This window comes from Glycine soja, chromosome 4, assembly GCF_004193775.1.
Source record: "Glycine soja cultivar W05 chromosome 4, ASM419377v2, whole genome shotgun sequence".
NCBI lineage: Eukaryota > Viridiplantae > Streptophyta > Magnoliopsida > Fabales > Fabaceae > Glycine > Glycine soja.
Genome location: NC_041005.1, coordinates 39,133,309 through 39,149,056, shown reverse-complemented (window position 1 = coordinate 39,149,056; position 15,748 = coordinate 39,133,309). Strand labels below are relative to the sequence as shown.

The 15,748-nt window shown below is 28.8% G+C and overlaps 1 protein-coding gene across 3 annotated transcripts; it reads right to left on the bottom strand.

The window, feature by feature from the left end:
- Positions 1-7,529: 7,529 nt before the first annotated feature.
- On the bottom strand, positions 7,530-14,314 carry LOC114409656. 3 transcript variants are annotated; one of them, XM_028373183.1, is made up of 12 exons: positions 14,231-14,314; positions 13,835-14,070; positions 12,982-13,131; positions 12,630-12,797; positions 12,062-12,214; positions 11,794-11,946; positions 11,466-11,630; positions 11,178-11,348; positions 10,530-10,713; positions 10,232-10,436; positions 8,887-9,154; positions 7,530-8,008 (listed from the first exon to the last, which is right to left on the bottom strand). In XM_028373183.1, the coding sequence occupies exons 2-12, from the start codon at positions 13,992-13,994 to the stop codon at positions 7,944-7,946; spliced, it is 1,842 nt and encodes a 613-aa protein (XP_028228984.1). In that variant the 5' UTR covers positions 13,995-14,070; positions 14,231-14,314; the 3' UTR covers positions 7,530-7,943. The 3 variants fall into 3 exon arrangements, with proteins under 3 accessions (XP_028228984.1, XP_028228985.1, XP_028228983.1); XM_028373184.1 differs by having other exon boundaries at positions 14,225-14,291; XM_028373182.1 differs by having other exon boundaries at positions 13,835-14,303.
- Between the last annotated feature and the right edge of the window lie 1,434 nt (positions 14,315-15,748).

The following is a 15,748-nucleotide window of genomic DNA, read 5'->3' as shown; positions in this document are numbered from 1 at the left end:
GACACATTAATGTAAAGTAAATGAATCACTAACGCTATGACATAAAGCAAAGAAATCTCTGATGCACTGACATAAAATATTAGATTCCTTGACACACTAATGTAAAGCAAATGAATCACTGACACACTAACATAAAGTATTGGATTCCCTAACACTAGCATAAGGTTCGATTATTTGTATTTGCTAACTAATTCGATTATAAAGCCGAAAATAACATGATAATAATATTCATTAAATGGAAAATTTAAATTTAAATAAAGTAACAACAACAACAATCAAAAACTAATAATACAACATCCATCAATAATTAGTAATACAACATCAAATAACAAACATTAATTCTACAAATCATTAAATTATAAATTAAGAAATCAATAAAGTTATTGGCCTTTATCTTCAAAAGGTGATTCTATGTTCATTGCTTTCTCCAGGTATTTTTCAAGACCATCCCAATACCAAGAGGTTGCATAATTTAGTGGTGGTGGTTGTACATATGTATGTGTGAGCCTATTCTTAGTGGTGACATTTAACTCAACACTGTGAGGTTGTGGACTTGCTCAACTATAGAAAATATAATTATTATGTTTTCTTCATCTTTTAGTTTGCACACTCTATACTTAAAACAATTGCCAGCATATGATACAAGGCATTGAGATAATGAATGTCCAACACTAGTTTGCCATATAGTATATTAATGTTGTTTTGAATCACTTGCTTCAAGGCATTAAGTGTCATGTCATTGTTAAGTTGAATTGTCTTTGGCTTAGTGCTTACAAAAGATGGCTTAGTGTCATGTTTTGAATCACTTGCACCATCATAATACACAACAACAACAACAACAAAAGATGAAGAAGCCATAAATTGCTTAGGGATAGGCTATACAACGAAGTATTTCTAATTGAGGTGATGCTTTAAACTGATTCAATGTACATGAGGATGCAAGACCATAATATATGTATAGATTTAATTGACGAATCAACAATGTGTATCACACAAATATAAGTAAGAAGTCTCCAATGTAAACTTTGTATTAAACTAAGCAATGAAGTAACACCAAAATCCCAATCTTCATTGCTTCTAATAGAGTATAAAGGATTCCCTGAACACATCAACATAAGCAATAAACAATTTAGAGCAAAACAAGTTATAATACAAAAATATCTAACTCAACTAGTCAGATAAATTTGATTCAAAATCTTAAATGAAAGAATTTGAAGAAACAATACCAAATAAAATGCATTCTAGAAAGAGTGATATATTTCCTAAACCACTTTTTATAAACACACAAAACAAATTTCCCTTACTCTTTAGCATCAAAATTGTCATGAGCAAAACACTTCATTTCGATTCTTGCAAAATTAGAGTTTCAAAGAATAAGAATGATACCACGCAGGTGACTAGGAATTGTGAGGGAGTGTGAAGATTGGGGAAGGGTGGGGTTTTGTTAAGAGTGCATGAGATAAACCCTAACTAGCTATTTAGGGAAAGGGGGTTGGAGTGAAGTACATTGGATTCACATAATTGTTATTGTTATCGTGCGTGATGAGAGAAAAGAAGAAGAATTTGGAGAGTGGTAACAAATTAATGTTAAAAGAAGGCAATATGCCCAAGCACCTCTTGGAACCATTATTGCCACTAAGTGTTTGTGATATCCATATTTTTTTGGAGGTTTTTTTTTGGACAAAATTTCTCTTTTTTATTCTTTTTTATGTAACTACTGTGATTAGAGTATTTGACTTCTCAGTGTAACCCTGAAATATCTCCACAAGCTATGAGACTAATCCACAGTTTGAGACTTAGTCCGCACTTAAAGCTAAGAGACTAATCAAACTTAGATTCTCTCCTACAAACTTAATGTGTGTTGCAATTAAGTTACACCCACTGGGTCTCTTTTTTTATTCTTAGTAAAAGTAAATTAGTAAACCATTTTGCATTATATTATTATAGATGAAAATAAGAGAAAAAATAAATTTTGAAAAAATGAAAAGGAGATGTCAATTTTTATTATGATTTAGATACATAAAAATATAGAGGGGAAAGAAGTTTAAGAGGCTGTAATTTTTTTAAGGGTTAAAAACATTAAAGAAATTTTTTATAACAAAAATAATAAAAAATAAATAATTTTATATTAAGAAAAAATAATAATATAAAAGTTTAAATAATAGTCCAATTAATCATTTAAATGGGCTTAAAAATTTGAAGCTCATGTACCGTGTGGGCTGCAGGTTATGCGTGCAGTTCGTGTATCCCAAGTCCAAATGTTGGACACCAGCTATAATATTGTTGAAAAAATAATAAAAATTTGAATTTCTTTAGGGGTTTTTAAAAAACTATATGTGGGCATGTGCCTTGCACGATTTTTTTTTAGAAAAACAAATTAAGAAAAATAAAATAAAAAAGAGAAGTAAATTTTTTTTAAAACAAATTACATAATCTAACAACTAACACTTGACAACAAGCTAGACAATTTTTGTAAAGAGTTTAATATCTTGCTTTGATAATGTAAAACAGTTTTATATTATCATTCAATCATAAATTACCGTTTAAATTACTTTAAGATAATTATCTTAAAAGTCAACAAATTTTTCATACATGTAATTGTATAATTGTGTAAAAAAATTTATACTATCATTACATAAGTCATTTTCTCTTTTATAAATACATAGATTATAGACAAGACAACTTTCATGAATAATTACCTTTTTTTAGCAATGGTACAAATCCATAATCTTCTATTTTGATTTGCTTATTAAATAAAGTGAAGCAGAAATTCAATGATCTATTAAAAATAACCTAAGAATTACTAGTGCTTGTTGAATGATAACTCAAGCTAGAATAGTGATGAAATTTATGTAGATCTCCCATTAATTTAAGAATACAACTCATCGACGGGGAAAGAGACTTGCACACTAAATCATAATTTCAACTAATAAAAATAATGTTTTGCTAATTAGTATTTTTAAGACATTGGGTTAAACAATCAATAAATAATTTTTTATTATTAGGAAGAGTGTATAAGAAATCGCATAAGAGTGCACTATTACACTTTCTAATAGAAAAATTTCTACATCTCTACCGGACACTAAATAGCATTTTTCATAAAAGGAAAAAGTTTGTGTTGATAAAAAAAGTGTTAAAAATGTATCTATCTATATACTATGTAAAGGAAATTTGAATGTTTTAGAGCCATTGGATCAAAATTTTAATCTAATAATGATTGTTGATTTGTTAAAGAAGCTTAAAGTTTTATTAATCTTTGGATCAAAATTTTAATTTGTCAACCACCGTTGATTTGATATAATATAATTAAAACCACTCTTTCCTATCATATTATTTTAAATTGATTTAAAATATACCCACACACGTAAGTCATTTTTTTATTGTATTGTTTTAAAATATATTTCATGAACAAAAATAATTAAAATAAACATTTTATAATTAAAAATATATATTTTTGTTATTGATGAAAAGTATAGTATAATATATATGTATAAATGATAAATGATTTTATAAATATGTAATTAAATTTAAAATTATTTATAATTAACAAACATAACATAAAATATATTTCATGAATAATAATCATTTTTTTTGTTTTTAGAATTAATGATTAAAATGAAGATTTTATAATTAAAAATATATATTTTATAATTCATGAAAATTATATCATAAAATATATTTATAAATTATCTTTCAAAATATGTAATTCAATTCTTTTCTTATTGATGGAAAGTAAAGTATAATATATATTTATAAATGATAAATGATTTTATAATATGTAATTAAATTTAAAATTATTTATAATTAACTAACATAACATAAAATATATTTCATGAACAATAATATTTGTTTTTGTTTTTAACATTAATGATTAAAATTAGGATTTTATAATTAAAAATATATTTTATAATTCATGAAAAATATATTATAATATATATTTATAAATTATCTTTAAAATATGTAACTCAATTCTTTTATTATTGAAAAGTATAGTATGATATATGTTTATAAATGATAAATGAATTTATAAATATGTAATTAAATTTAAAGCTATTTATAATTAACTAACATAACATACAATATATTTCATAAACAATAATAATTTATTTACGGAAAGTTAATAGTATAAAAAAGGGTACGGCGGATAGTTAATATAAAAAAAGTATAACGAAAAGTTAGTGAATGCACTATTTCAAAGCAATTAATAAATAGCATCACGTTGTATGTTAAAAAACGTTTTCATCACTTTTTTTTTTTTTTTTTTAACCCTCACTTGCTATCCTTAAACAAAAATCTGCATTACATATTATTCAGTGTAGTGCTTTTAAATTCAACTAGTAAGCTTAATATTGTGTAACTGATATACTTTCCATTTAAAATCTGAAACACTCTTCACATTTTATATTGTATATTGTGTTCTCTCTATTTATTTTTGCATTACTAAGAATTTTCATTTATCTCATTCTCAAATCATTTTCTTTTTTCATGGAGGTACATTCTCAAGATATTTAATATCTTTCTCTTTGAATGAGATCTTAATTTTAAGAATGATTTAATTAAATATCTTACAATTAGAATAACTCTTTTTTCCTATCGAGTTTCTAAACCATTAGATTTAGGCATGATATATTTTTTAGTTATTGGAAGAACTCAAGTACTCTCTTTGAAATAGCTTTCCAAGATCTTTTTTTCTTTTGGAAGATACAAGAGTGGAACAATCAACCTATCAATATTTAATGTACTTTATTTGCCCACTGGATTACGGGTGAGTATTTTATCAAAGATTTTTATTGTATCACATCTATCTATGTGTGATTCTTGTTAAAATATATACTCCTTGGGGAGAATGCAAGACTGACGATTTCAAAATAGATTATCCATTCATTTGATAGAGAAGATCATCAAGATTTCATGATAAAGAAGATCATCAAGATTTCGTGGTTTAGTGCTAAACTTATTCCAATTTAATAAGAGATCTTCATATTATGCTTTGAAGATGACTTAACCTCCATGCTTTATATCATAAGATTGTAGTTTTCTTTTTTCTTTTATAATTTATATGCTCTGTTTTAATAAAAATTGGAATCTTTCTCATTTGATTTTCATTTTGATGTACATAAATGTTTTTACATTAAAACAAATTGAATCTTTATTGTTTGCCTCTATGTTTTGTTTCTTCCATTTTTATGCGCGCATTTTGTTTTAGGGTTATTGATTTGTTGTTTTGGCTATTTTAATAATGAGAATGCTTGACAATTTTGATATCGAGAACGTATGGTTAGTTTTTATTTTCCTTTCTCTCTCATTTTTCTTATCTTGTATTATCTCTTGTTGCCTGAATGTGCATTAACATTTATAGGTATATTGTTTGCTTCCATTCCGCATGAAGCATTTAAATTAAATTGAATAAAAGATGTTATGGGAGTATGAAATTCAACAAATCATCATTTGTTGAGGAAACAAAAAGAAGCAAAAAAGTTGAAGCACAAAAATTCAACTATACCTCTCCAACATATATTTCTAGATATGTTTTTTTTTTGTAAACATTTTTTTTAGTATTTTAACTATACCAATATATTCAAATGCTTTGTTTATTCCTTAAGTTATTCTCATTAACAAAACATAACATATTTTTTGTTTGCTTATTAATTAATTTTCATTTTTAAATTAACTTTTTTCCATCATAGACACAAAATAAACAAATATCTTCTCCAAATCCATATATTAATACAGAATAAACTTTTATTTCTTTGATATTTACAAACAAATCCCGCACACAGTGCTAACTTCTTCCGGTATTAAATATCCAAATAACGACAATTACTTCATACATTTAAAATTGTTTTTAACTAGTTTAAGTTTTGTTATTTTTAATTAGTAAATTTGTAATGACACATTTAAAATTACAATTGTAACCTTGATAATTATTACAGTTTTATAACTTTTAATTGAATAATATTTTCTTAAAACTCATCATTGGATTGAAAGTTCTTTTCACATAAATCACATGCAAAAATTTATATTAATTCAAAATCATTTAGTATCTCGTTCATATAGATTAAAATTAACATAATATAAATATTTTAAAATATACTAAAATACGGATCATTTGGTTACCTTCTTCTTGTTGTTCAATTTTAACAAATTTTAGCACAAATGATCTTGTTAATAAGTAAATACAATTCAACGGTTGGATCAGTAAAAATTACATTCTATATCAAGTTATAAAAATTATATAATAGTTACACTGGTATATTGATCCCTCCTCTCTCTCTATGTATAATTTAAAATTTGTTATTTTATTTATTTTTTGTGATTTAAGTAAAAATGTTCAAATAATTCTTTTACATGTAAAAATAATACTCTTTCTCAAACTATATGTCTATATAAATTAGTACTAAAAATATTAGGACTAGCAGGTACAATAGAAAAAATATTAGGACTAATTTTTGTACGTTCTGTTTGTGTACATATTTAATATTTTGATTAATAATGTAATTAACTAACATTGAAATGCCTCGAGTCAAAACCATCAAATATGTTGAGTATGCAACATTTGCTCAATTAAAAATACAATTAATATAATGTTTATTCAATTTTAATGTAATTATGGACATGTTTGATTTGCTATAAAATAAGGAATTTGATAATATAAAAATATTTATCTAACATTTAATTTAAGAAATGATTGAGGAACAATAAAAAATAAAAAATGATGAATTGAATAAATACCAAAAAATTTGAAACTGACTAAACCCATTTAACAAAAATAAAATTACAATATTATTCCTATTTTTTGAATTTTCATTATCTCACACCTTTTTTTTTTTTTTTCTTTTTTCATATATGCCTCCTCTAAACCTCCATCTCCAAACACCATACCTTGTCCACCAGCATGGACACCTTGACCTCTGGTGAGAGTCGTATGGACAGTTGTTGTTCCCTTTTTACTCATTATTTTTTTCTTTTCATTGTTAATTTATTTAAATGTCCCAACGTTATCTTCCTCCTCACTATTTTTATTTTCTTTTGGCCAACTTCGACTAGGTTGCATCGTGTTGTAATTGTCATCACTATGACTGGTAACCTCGCGCTGCCAGGCCCTATGTTCGGTGGCGTCAAGGGCCGTGCCTCCTTTTTCTCCTTTGTTGCATCATCAAGGTGCTGCTAATACACCTAGGATTTTATAGTAAAATTTACACTATTTTGTCTAATACATAAACACATCAAACAAGATACAACATAAAATTACTAGTCCTGTGTATTGACCACCAAACAATACAATAGAAAAAGTTGTCCTATGACTCAACTATTTGCCCAATGTTGTTCTGTCTGTCCTGTGTTTCTAGCAAATCAAACACACCCTATATAATTTATATTTAAAATGCTACAAAATATTGAAAACTAAATATCATTTATCTACATATAAAATAAATAATTATAATTTTAAGTTTTTAACGAACCGTGGGGTGCACGGGTTTGAAATCTAGTTACTAGTATTTCCTGACATGTGTAACATTAAAGCAAAATTTTGCAACATAAATTCAAACAGATATTATCTCACCAAATGGACGAACAGAAACGCCTAAAACTACCTCTAAGACAAGATAAATGAAAACAAGATTCCTCCATTGATGATGCCCACAAAACAGGAAAAAATAAATAAAAAGTTGGCAACTACAGTCAACCTCCTAACTATATCTTTTTTCCTACAATGAATGAAGACAAGTTTAATGTCGGAAAAACTCATTAGTTTCAGTCTTTCAGACAAAAAATTCTAATACTACCCCTATACCTAAGGTAACAATGGTTTTTCTCAACAAATTTAAGATCAATGCCTGTCTAGGTAACAGTATATCCCACCAGTTAGCACTTTTGTCTGTAATAAACTGTTATGTGCATCTGTTGTCACCTTCAGAAGAGGAATGTACAAACGCCTGAATTCAAGTTAATTTTGCTTGTTCATTGTGTCCTTCTGTCCTTGGAGTTGTGCAATCCCCTGTTACACCTGTATTGAAGGCAACAATAAGATTATTCGATACAAATTTCAATTGCAATTATGAAATGATAACTACCCCTTTTAGCATTAATTGTTCGAAAATCTTAATTCAAAACCATGCCATGTCAGATATGTCTCTCTATGACAAGAGTTTAAATGTGGTCTACTGTAAGTAAACAACACAGTGCCACATCATTTAGGTAATTAAGATTTTTCACTTCCAGTGAAAATGTCAAGTGCTTTATAAATAAGTAGTAGCATCATATGGTTCTTAAACTGATAAATTTCTTACAATAAGTAGTAGCATCAAATTAAAAATCGAATCCTGATTATTTTGATTAAAAAATTATATTCTAATTAACTGTATGTTCAACATCTACTCTAACAATAGCATGTTTTCAGGGAAATAGATGGTTTTCTTCAAACAAAGGAAAATTTACTCCGGATTTTCAAGTTTTCAGCAATACATGAGTTCATGTGACATCACAAAGACATCCATCTGACACTAAAATACATATCTGATACTTTATGCTTGCTTTTAAGTTTTAACAGAAATAATTTAAATAAAACAAAAAGATTAATAATTCCATGTAATCTCCCTGAAAACTAAAGCATATTAGGCCAGAGGTTTTTTTTTTTTTTTTTTTTTACTTTTAGTAGTGGGAGGGGAGATATAATTTTCAACTCAGTTACGTTTTAACAATAAAAAAAATACAAAACAAAAGACAGCTTATCAGTTGAATTATTCAGTTTTAACTGTCTAAAAATCACAGCTGGAATTGTTGCAATATACTAAATAAAAAGGAAATGCCATTTTATGCAAAGACACGTGAAAACAAAAACAGTCAAGCCAAAGATTCTTTACTAACTGCTCCATGGTTTCATACCTTGATTTGGTGGACACACAGCACTCTTAGCTGCTGCAGGTTTCAGGACATCAGCATTACAGTTTGGTGCATCACTCATTTGTCTTGGAATTTCATAGTTGGAAACTGGCACATGTATTTGACCACCAATTTGAACTTCACCTTTGGAACTGGTCACATCATTGGATCCATCATTTTTCAAGCTCTCAATTAAGGATTTTGGTGTGTCATTTTTTTCATCACCATTTTGATCCATAGAAACAGCTTCTGGTTCTGGGTTGACAGAAACCTGCACAATTGTCATGGATATGTAAGAAAGAAACCTTACAAAACACTTGCAATGCATTCCCAGTGATAATCTTTGGGACCATCAGAAACCAACTAGGACTAAATAGCTCAAACTTGGGATTAGATTCATGCACAGCAAATGGAAGGTGATCTTTCATTAACTCACTCCATCTAGAGCCATTGAAATATTCCCTTATATGGAATCTCTAAGAGTGTTATCTTGTGAGATCACAAAATAGAATTGAACATAATTTAACCTCCAGAAAAAAAGGAAAAACCTTAGTACAAATATCCCACAAAGGTATCAAACAAATTAGATCATGGCCAACTATATAATTCAAAGGAGAAAACATTTAAGGTAAGGTTGTCGAAATGGATCGCAGGATTAGACTGAATGCAAGAAGCAATGCCATTAACGAAAATAAAGAGATACTATTACAGAAGCAAACCCCTGTAATCTCAGAGCTAAGCTCCTCACATAGAGACACACAATCTATGGTATCTCCCCCTAATTCAGTAACTGTCTCAATACTCAGCAGTCGGCACCCTCATTTTTCTCTTGTCCTATCTTGCCTCCTCCTCTTGTACACATGCCAGATTATGGGCCCACTTGTATTTTCCTAGGAGTCCTTTTTCTGATTGTGTATCCTATCACATAACATGTAGGAAACAAAAAAAAAAAAAAATCAATATTTATAGGAAACGGAACACCATTTTTCAAAGCATAACTTAGTAGTGGCAATCCAGAGCTTTTCTTGCACTGTACCCATGAAATTTTTATTCACCAATTGAAAAATCCCATACTCTATTATAAACTCCACCTTGCAGCAGTTCCAGCAATATCAAATAAAACACAATCTCTAACCATGCAAAAGATCACATTTATAACCAACTTCCTTCCAACAACAAAACTCAACTGAAAACTTCTGTTATCAATTTATTTTACACTGAAACTATCTATTTTAGATTTTTAATTAATCCCTGTTGGTGCCTCTAGATAAAATTTTAGGGCCACCAATCAGGCCTGCATCTAGAACTCTATTTAACAGAAGTAGAAAAAATTAAAAAACTACTTGACCTTAATGGACTTGGCAGCAGTTGTCGGGTTACTTGATACAACAATAGTATCAGCTTCCTTATGGCGTTCATGAGATTCTGAACTCTCTCCCCGTAATTCCTGTTTATCTTGCATTCCGTCCTGCCTGAGCACCTTATAAGCCATTACATTGTGTGAATGTATACCATTTGAAGCAGGACTTAAAATTTCACTAAAAGTCCTTTTCCTGTTTTGAGAATCAAGCATTACGTTAAAACCATCTTTTTCAAAAGGGAGATTCATGGTAGTAAAAAATTGTAAAGAGAAAGAGAAGACATACCTACTGGAAGTATTAGGAACTGGAATAAGAGTGTTTGGCTGGTTTTTAAACAGAACTCCATGAAGAGGCTTTCCATCAATAACGGTTTCAATAGTATATCCTGCTGAGTTTTTTCCCTTAACGTTGGCTTGAAACATTTTCTTTCCAGGAGGCAGGGGTTGATTTACTGGGATATATAGTCTACCTGTAATCATGATGCTTCATGTTTACATTCCCACTTTGAATGTAAATAACTAAATACCATTTTCCATTCTTTTAATCCTCCAGGCTCATAAATGGTAAACATTTTTATAAGTTATAATTATATAACATTAGAAAATATCAACTTGCCACAACTATGGTATCTGTCTCAGAATAAACACAAACTACTAGTACGAAGAACAGGTTCTAACACTAACTTGAGTACAGCGAACAAGACTAGTTCTCAAATCACACTACCTTGAAATTATCTACTCCAATGGCCAAAATCTTTAAGACCAAGGAAACGCATTACCACAAGAGAGCATGTAATATAAGCTGTGATATACATTTGAGGGACTTCCTAAATCAAATATACCAAGTATGACAGGAACAAAACATATCACTTCAAGGAAAAATTGAAATTTTTATTATATTCCTCAGCAAGTTAATATATAAGCAAGTTCTCACTTGGTTGGCTATAGTTCAAGATTGACATGGGCTGGTTACTGTCAGCACCCACTCCATATCCACACAGAACTGGGTTTTGGACAAGATTGGGATTCTGTTCTAGACATTTCAGCTTCAATTGCTTCCTTAAGGATAACTTCTTTGGTCGCTGTTCACTTTCCCGTGCAATCCCTAAAACTCAGAAATATATTAGAAACACAATTTTGTCACATACTTCATAATCTGCAGAATCAAAATGTTCCTCAGTAAAATTAATAACAGGAAAAAAAAAGAGACAATTTGCTGAACCTGTGTATAGGTAATGCATATCATCCAGGGCTTCCAGATTTCTATTACAACCACCAACAAACACAAGAACACCACTCATATATGGGTCTAAACAGTCACCAGCAACAGAAAATCTAGCAGAAGGACCATTAGGTGTAATTGCCACCTTCGTCCACACACAAGTCTCTGTTTTCAACCAGAAATGAAAAATTACATAAAGGACACAAATTTAAAACATGAAAAAGAAACAATAAATAATAAACAATTTACTACAAAGTACAATGAAAAGGTTTGAGCTCCTATTTCTGTGTTAATCAAACTTATACGCTGGCATCTATGTTAAACACACCAATGTTGAGCATATACAGGTCGTTGTATAGGCTTTGAGCATCTGTAAAGCCCCCAAAAACAAACAAGTTCTTTCCAAAAGAAACCGTAGAATGACCAGCTCGAGGTGGCAACAATTGGCCTGACGTACACAGTTTACTCCAGATTAGAGTATCTGCATTTACAGAAGTTGCAGAGTAAATTATACTGATAAATGACCCTCTTTTTGCATTAATAAGTAATAAGTGAACGATAAATATAACACTTATAGAAAAGGATACTACGAATACCAGTATCTAGGATGTGGACATCAGACAGATAAGAATCATTTTCATCTTCCCCACCTATCACAATAATTTTGTTTCTCCAAGATGAGCAAGTATGGCCATCACGAGGAGATGGTGGAGTGCCTGATGTTGTAGCACGGTTCCAAACGAACAATTCTACAAGTGAAAAAATGAAAAGGAATTGTAAGGCATATTTCTCATCTTATCCATTAATCAAATACTGCAATGTACTAATGCAAATGTAATTGTATACCAACTAAATAGCTCAGCCTTGTAGCAGTCTAAACCCAAACACTCATACTTAAACTAAGAACGAGATAAGATGACTTACATTTCATTCACAACTGAAATTTAATGAGCCTCTAGAATCAAGCCAGGTCGTGTGAGTGTGTGACTATTCCATGTTCAATCATATGTAATCATTAAGATAAGAAATCTTAAAAGAATTTTGCCACACTTCATTAACCTAAGTGACCAAGTGAGGTCTCATATACATGTAAAGACTGAAGAATACAAATTGCAAAGTGAATTAGCAAGATGAATAAATGGTAGTGTGACAAAGAAAAGTCACCTGTATTCAATATGTAAAGGTCATTGTAGTACACCTCATTAATGTTATCAGCAGATCTCCCACAACCACCAAACATAAATAGTCGTTTGCCAACAAGTGCTGCATCATGACCCTCACGTGCATCTGGTGCTTCCCCTCTCACAGTTGGAAAAACCCATGTATGTGAAGCTAAAATAGTTTAACAACAGTGAGTACAAGAAGTAAAACAATTATTGTACACTACAGGGTGTACATAAGTAGATCATCCAACATCATCCAAAACTCATATATTTCGTTTTTTTTTTATGTGTAAGAATCGAAGACAAGTGCAAGAGGATTTACTACACGTGTAAGAATTAGAATAATGACTCACAAGTATCTAGTATGTGCAAATCATTCAGTAGCTTGGACCCATCTGTACCCCCAAACACAAACAGACTATCACCAATTACAGTGCAACTATGGCTGTCCCTAGGAGTAGGTGGGGGGCCCTTAATTGCTGGTTCACTCCAACTCTGCTTCACTGAAAATTACCAAACATGAATCATAAAATAGTTGCACATTAATTTGCTAGACACAGCAACAGAATAAATACATAGAAACACTTCCAAAAAGAATGTAACCCCACAAAGCATAGAAAAATAAATTAGTACACCATTCAAGTTACCAAAATCATCATTTCCAATCAGGGGGTTTAACTCAGTTGGCTGAGCAGTATTGTCTTAAACTCCCTCATATCCTGTCTTCAATTTCTACCTATAAAAAATAAAAATCCCCATTCCCAAACCTAGTCCGCCTAGTGACGGATTTGAGTAATTTACATGAAATTCTAGGTTAAAATATTGGTGTCGTCACTGTACACACACACAAAAAAATCTCGTTCCCACATCTCAAAACAAATTAAAAATAAAGAAAATAACGGATTTCCCAATAGTGAATGCATCTGATCATCAAGATTCAACAACAACGAGAGACCAAATAATAAAATATAACAAAGATGGAAAAAAAAGTGAACAAATAAAAAAATAGCAAAAAGCACAGTGCTTGATAGGAACCCCGCCCACCCATAACAACCCACCATGCATCGTGCACAGCAGAAGCAGAAAATGACAATCCAAACAAAACCAATTATAATAAAAAAAAATGAAAAAACAAAACCAAGATTTCAAAAAACAAGAAAAGAAATATTCCCATTAAGAAAAGAGGAGAAAGTGGAAGCTACGAACGAGTGTCGAAGACATGAACTTGGTTGGTCTGACAGTTAAATTTGCCGTAACCGCCGAAGAGATAAAGGAATCTGCCATCTCTAACCGCGTTACACGTGTGGCCCCACCTCTTCCCTGGCCCTTCTTCTCCTCCTATTCCCTTCACCTTTTCCCACCTCATGTTCTTTTCTTTGTTAAACAAAACAAAACTAAAAAAAAAAAACAAACTTTTTCGACACTTTCTTCAATTCTTAATCCTGAAAGTGTGTGAATATATCAAAGAAACAGAAACATGGGTGTTAGGATTTGCGTGTATTTTTTTGAGTTCATGCAAAATAAAATAAAATATGTATTACTTATATAACTGTCACAATAAGAAAAATGAAAAATAAGAAAAATATAATATCTAACTCAAACCAAAGGGGAAGAGACTGAAGAGGTGAATCTGATCAGTGACGGCCGGAGAGAAAGAGGAGGAAGAAGAGGTTGCAATTTTCTTGGTATTTTTTTTCCTTAATATTACTTTTTAATGTTATGTATCAGTTAATATTTGATGATTGTAAATTATGTTTCTTAATTCCTATACAATTATATTTTTTATCTACGAATGATTTTTGTAAGATTAGTGCACGTAAATTTATGAAAAAAAGAAAATAGTATTTGTGGTGTTTTGAATGATTTGGTTGCATATGAATTGATACGTGTTTAACTCCAAATCGATTTTAAAAACTTATTAAAAAATTAAAAAAATCGAATCAAATTGATTTTTTATTTTTTTTAATATTTTTTTTTCAAATTGATCCATTTGATTTGATTTATAATTTATATTTTTGAAACCAAATTAAATTACAATATTTCTATTAACCCTTATCGTATTTTAATATTATGTTTTATACATATATATTACTTAAGTTTTCACATTGTTTTGTTATGTTATTTACATGAAATGAAATTTATATAATGTATATCATTTTTATTTTTAAATGATTTTTTAAGATATGTTTTATTTAAAATGGATGAAAATTTTATAAATTTTTATTATAGAAGGTTTAACATATTATTAAGTTTCATAAATTATTATTAGAAATTTTTTTAATGTAATTTAATTTAAAAGATGAAAATAAAATATATAAATTTTAATAAAATAATATTTTAATAAAAATCACAAAATATTGATTTGATTTAGTTTAGATTTTATTTTAAATAAAAACCAAAACAAATCAAATCACATATGTATTATAACTTATAAGTTTGATTTAATAATTGTGATATGAATTGATACATTTTTGTTTGATAAATTTTATTATAAATAAGTGTTTTGGTTAAAAAATTTCAAATATAATTTTTTTTTTATTAAAATATGTAAAGTTATATTGTATACGGTATTTTTTTATTTTCTTGTGATTTTCATACTAATTATTTTTTTAATTTTTTAACTAGTGTCCTAAAGTTAAAATAACTTATTTTTAATGTTTTAAGGAGTTTAATTCATTTTAAGAATGCATTTATTAATCCTTAAATTTTACACTTTTCCATCAAATATTGGACAAACACTTAATCATGTTTTTACCTTGAGTTATTCTATTGGATTGCCTTTATTATATAATAAAAATAATAAATAAATATATTCATTGTATTGCCTTTATGTAATAAATAAATAAGCTTATATATCTAAGATGATATTTATTTTCCTTTGAAAAAATGATATTTATTTCTTTTTTAAAGTAAAGTTACTAAATCTTTTAAATAATATTGAACGAGTACTATTTATTTAGATGTATTTTAAAAAATTATGCTTCAAATACTTTTATAACCAACAAGTAAATGTAATATTTAACAATTCTATAAATATACTGTATTTCAAAGGCAAGAATTTTAGACTAACACTTTTGTTTATCTAGAAGGAAAGAAATCATTCTTTTATCCCAAAAAAAA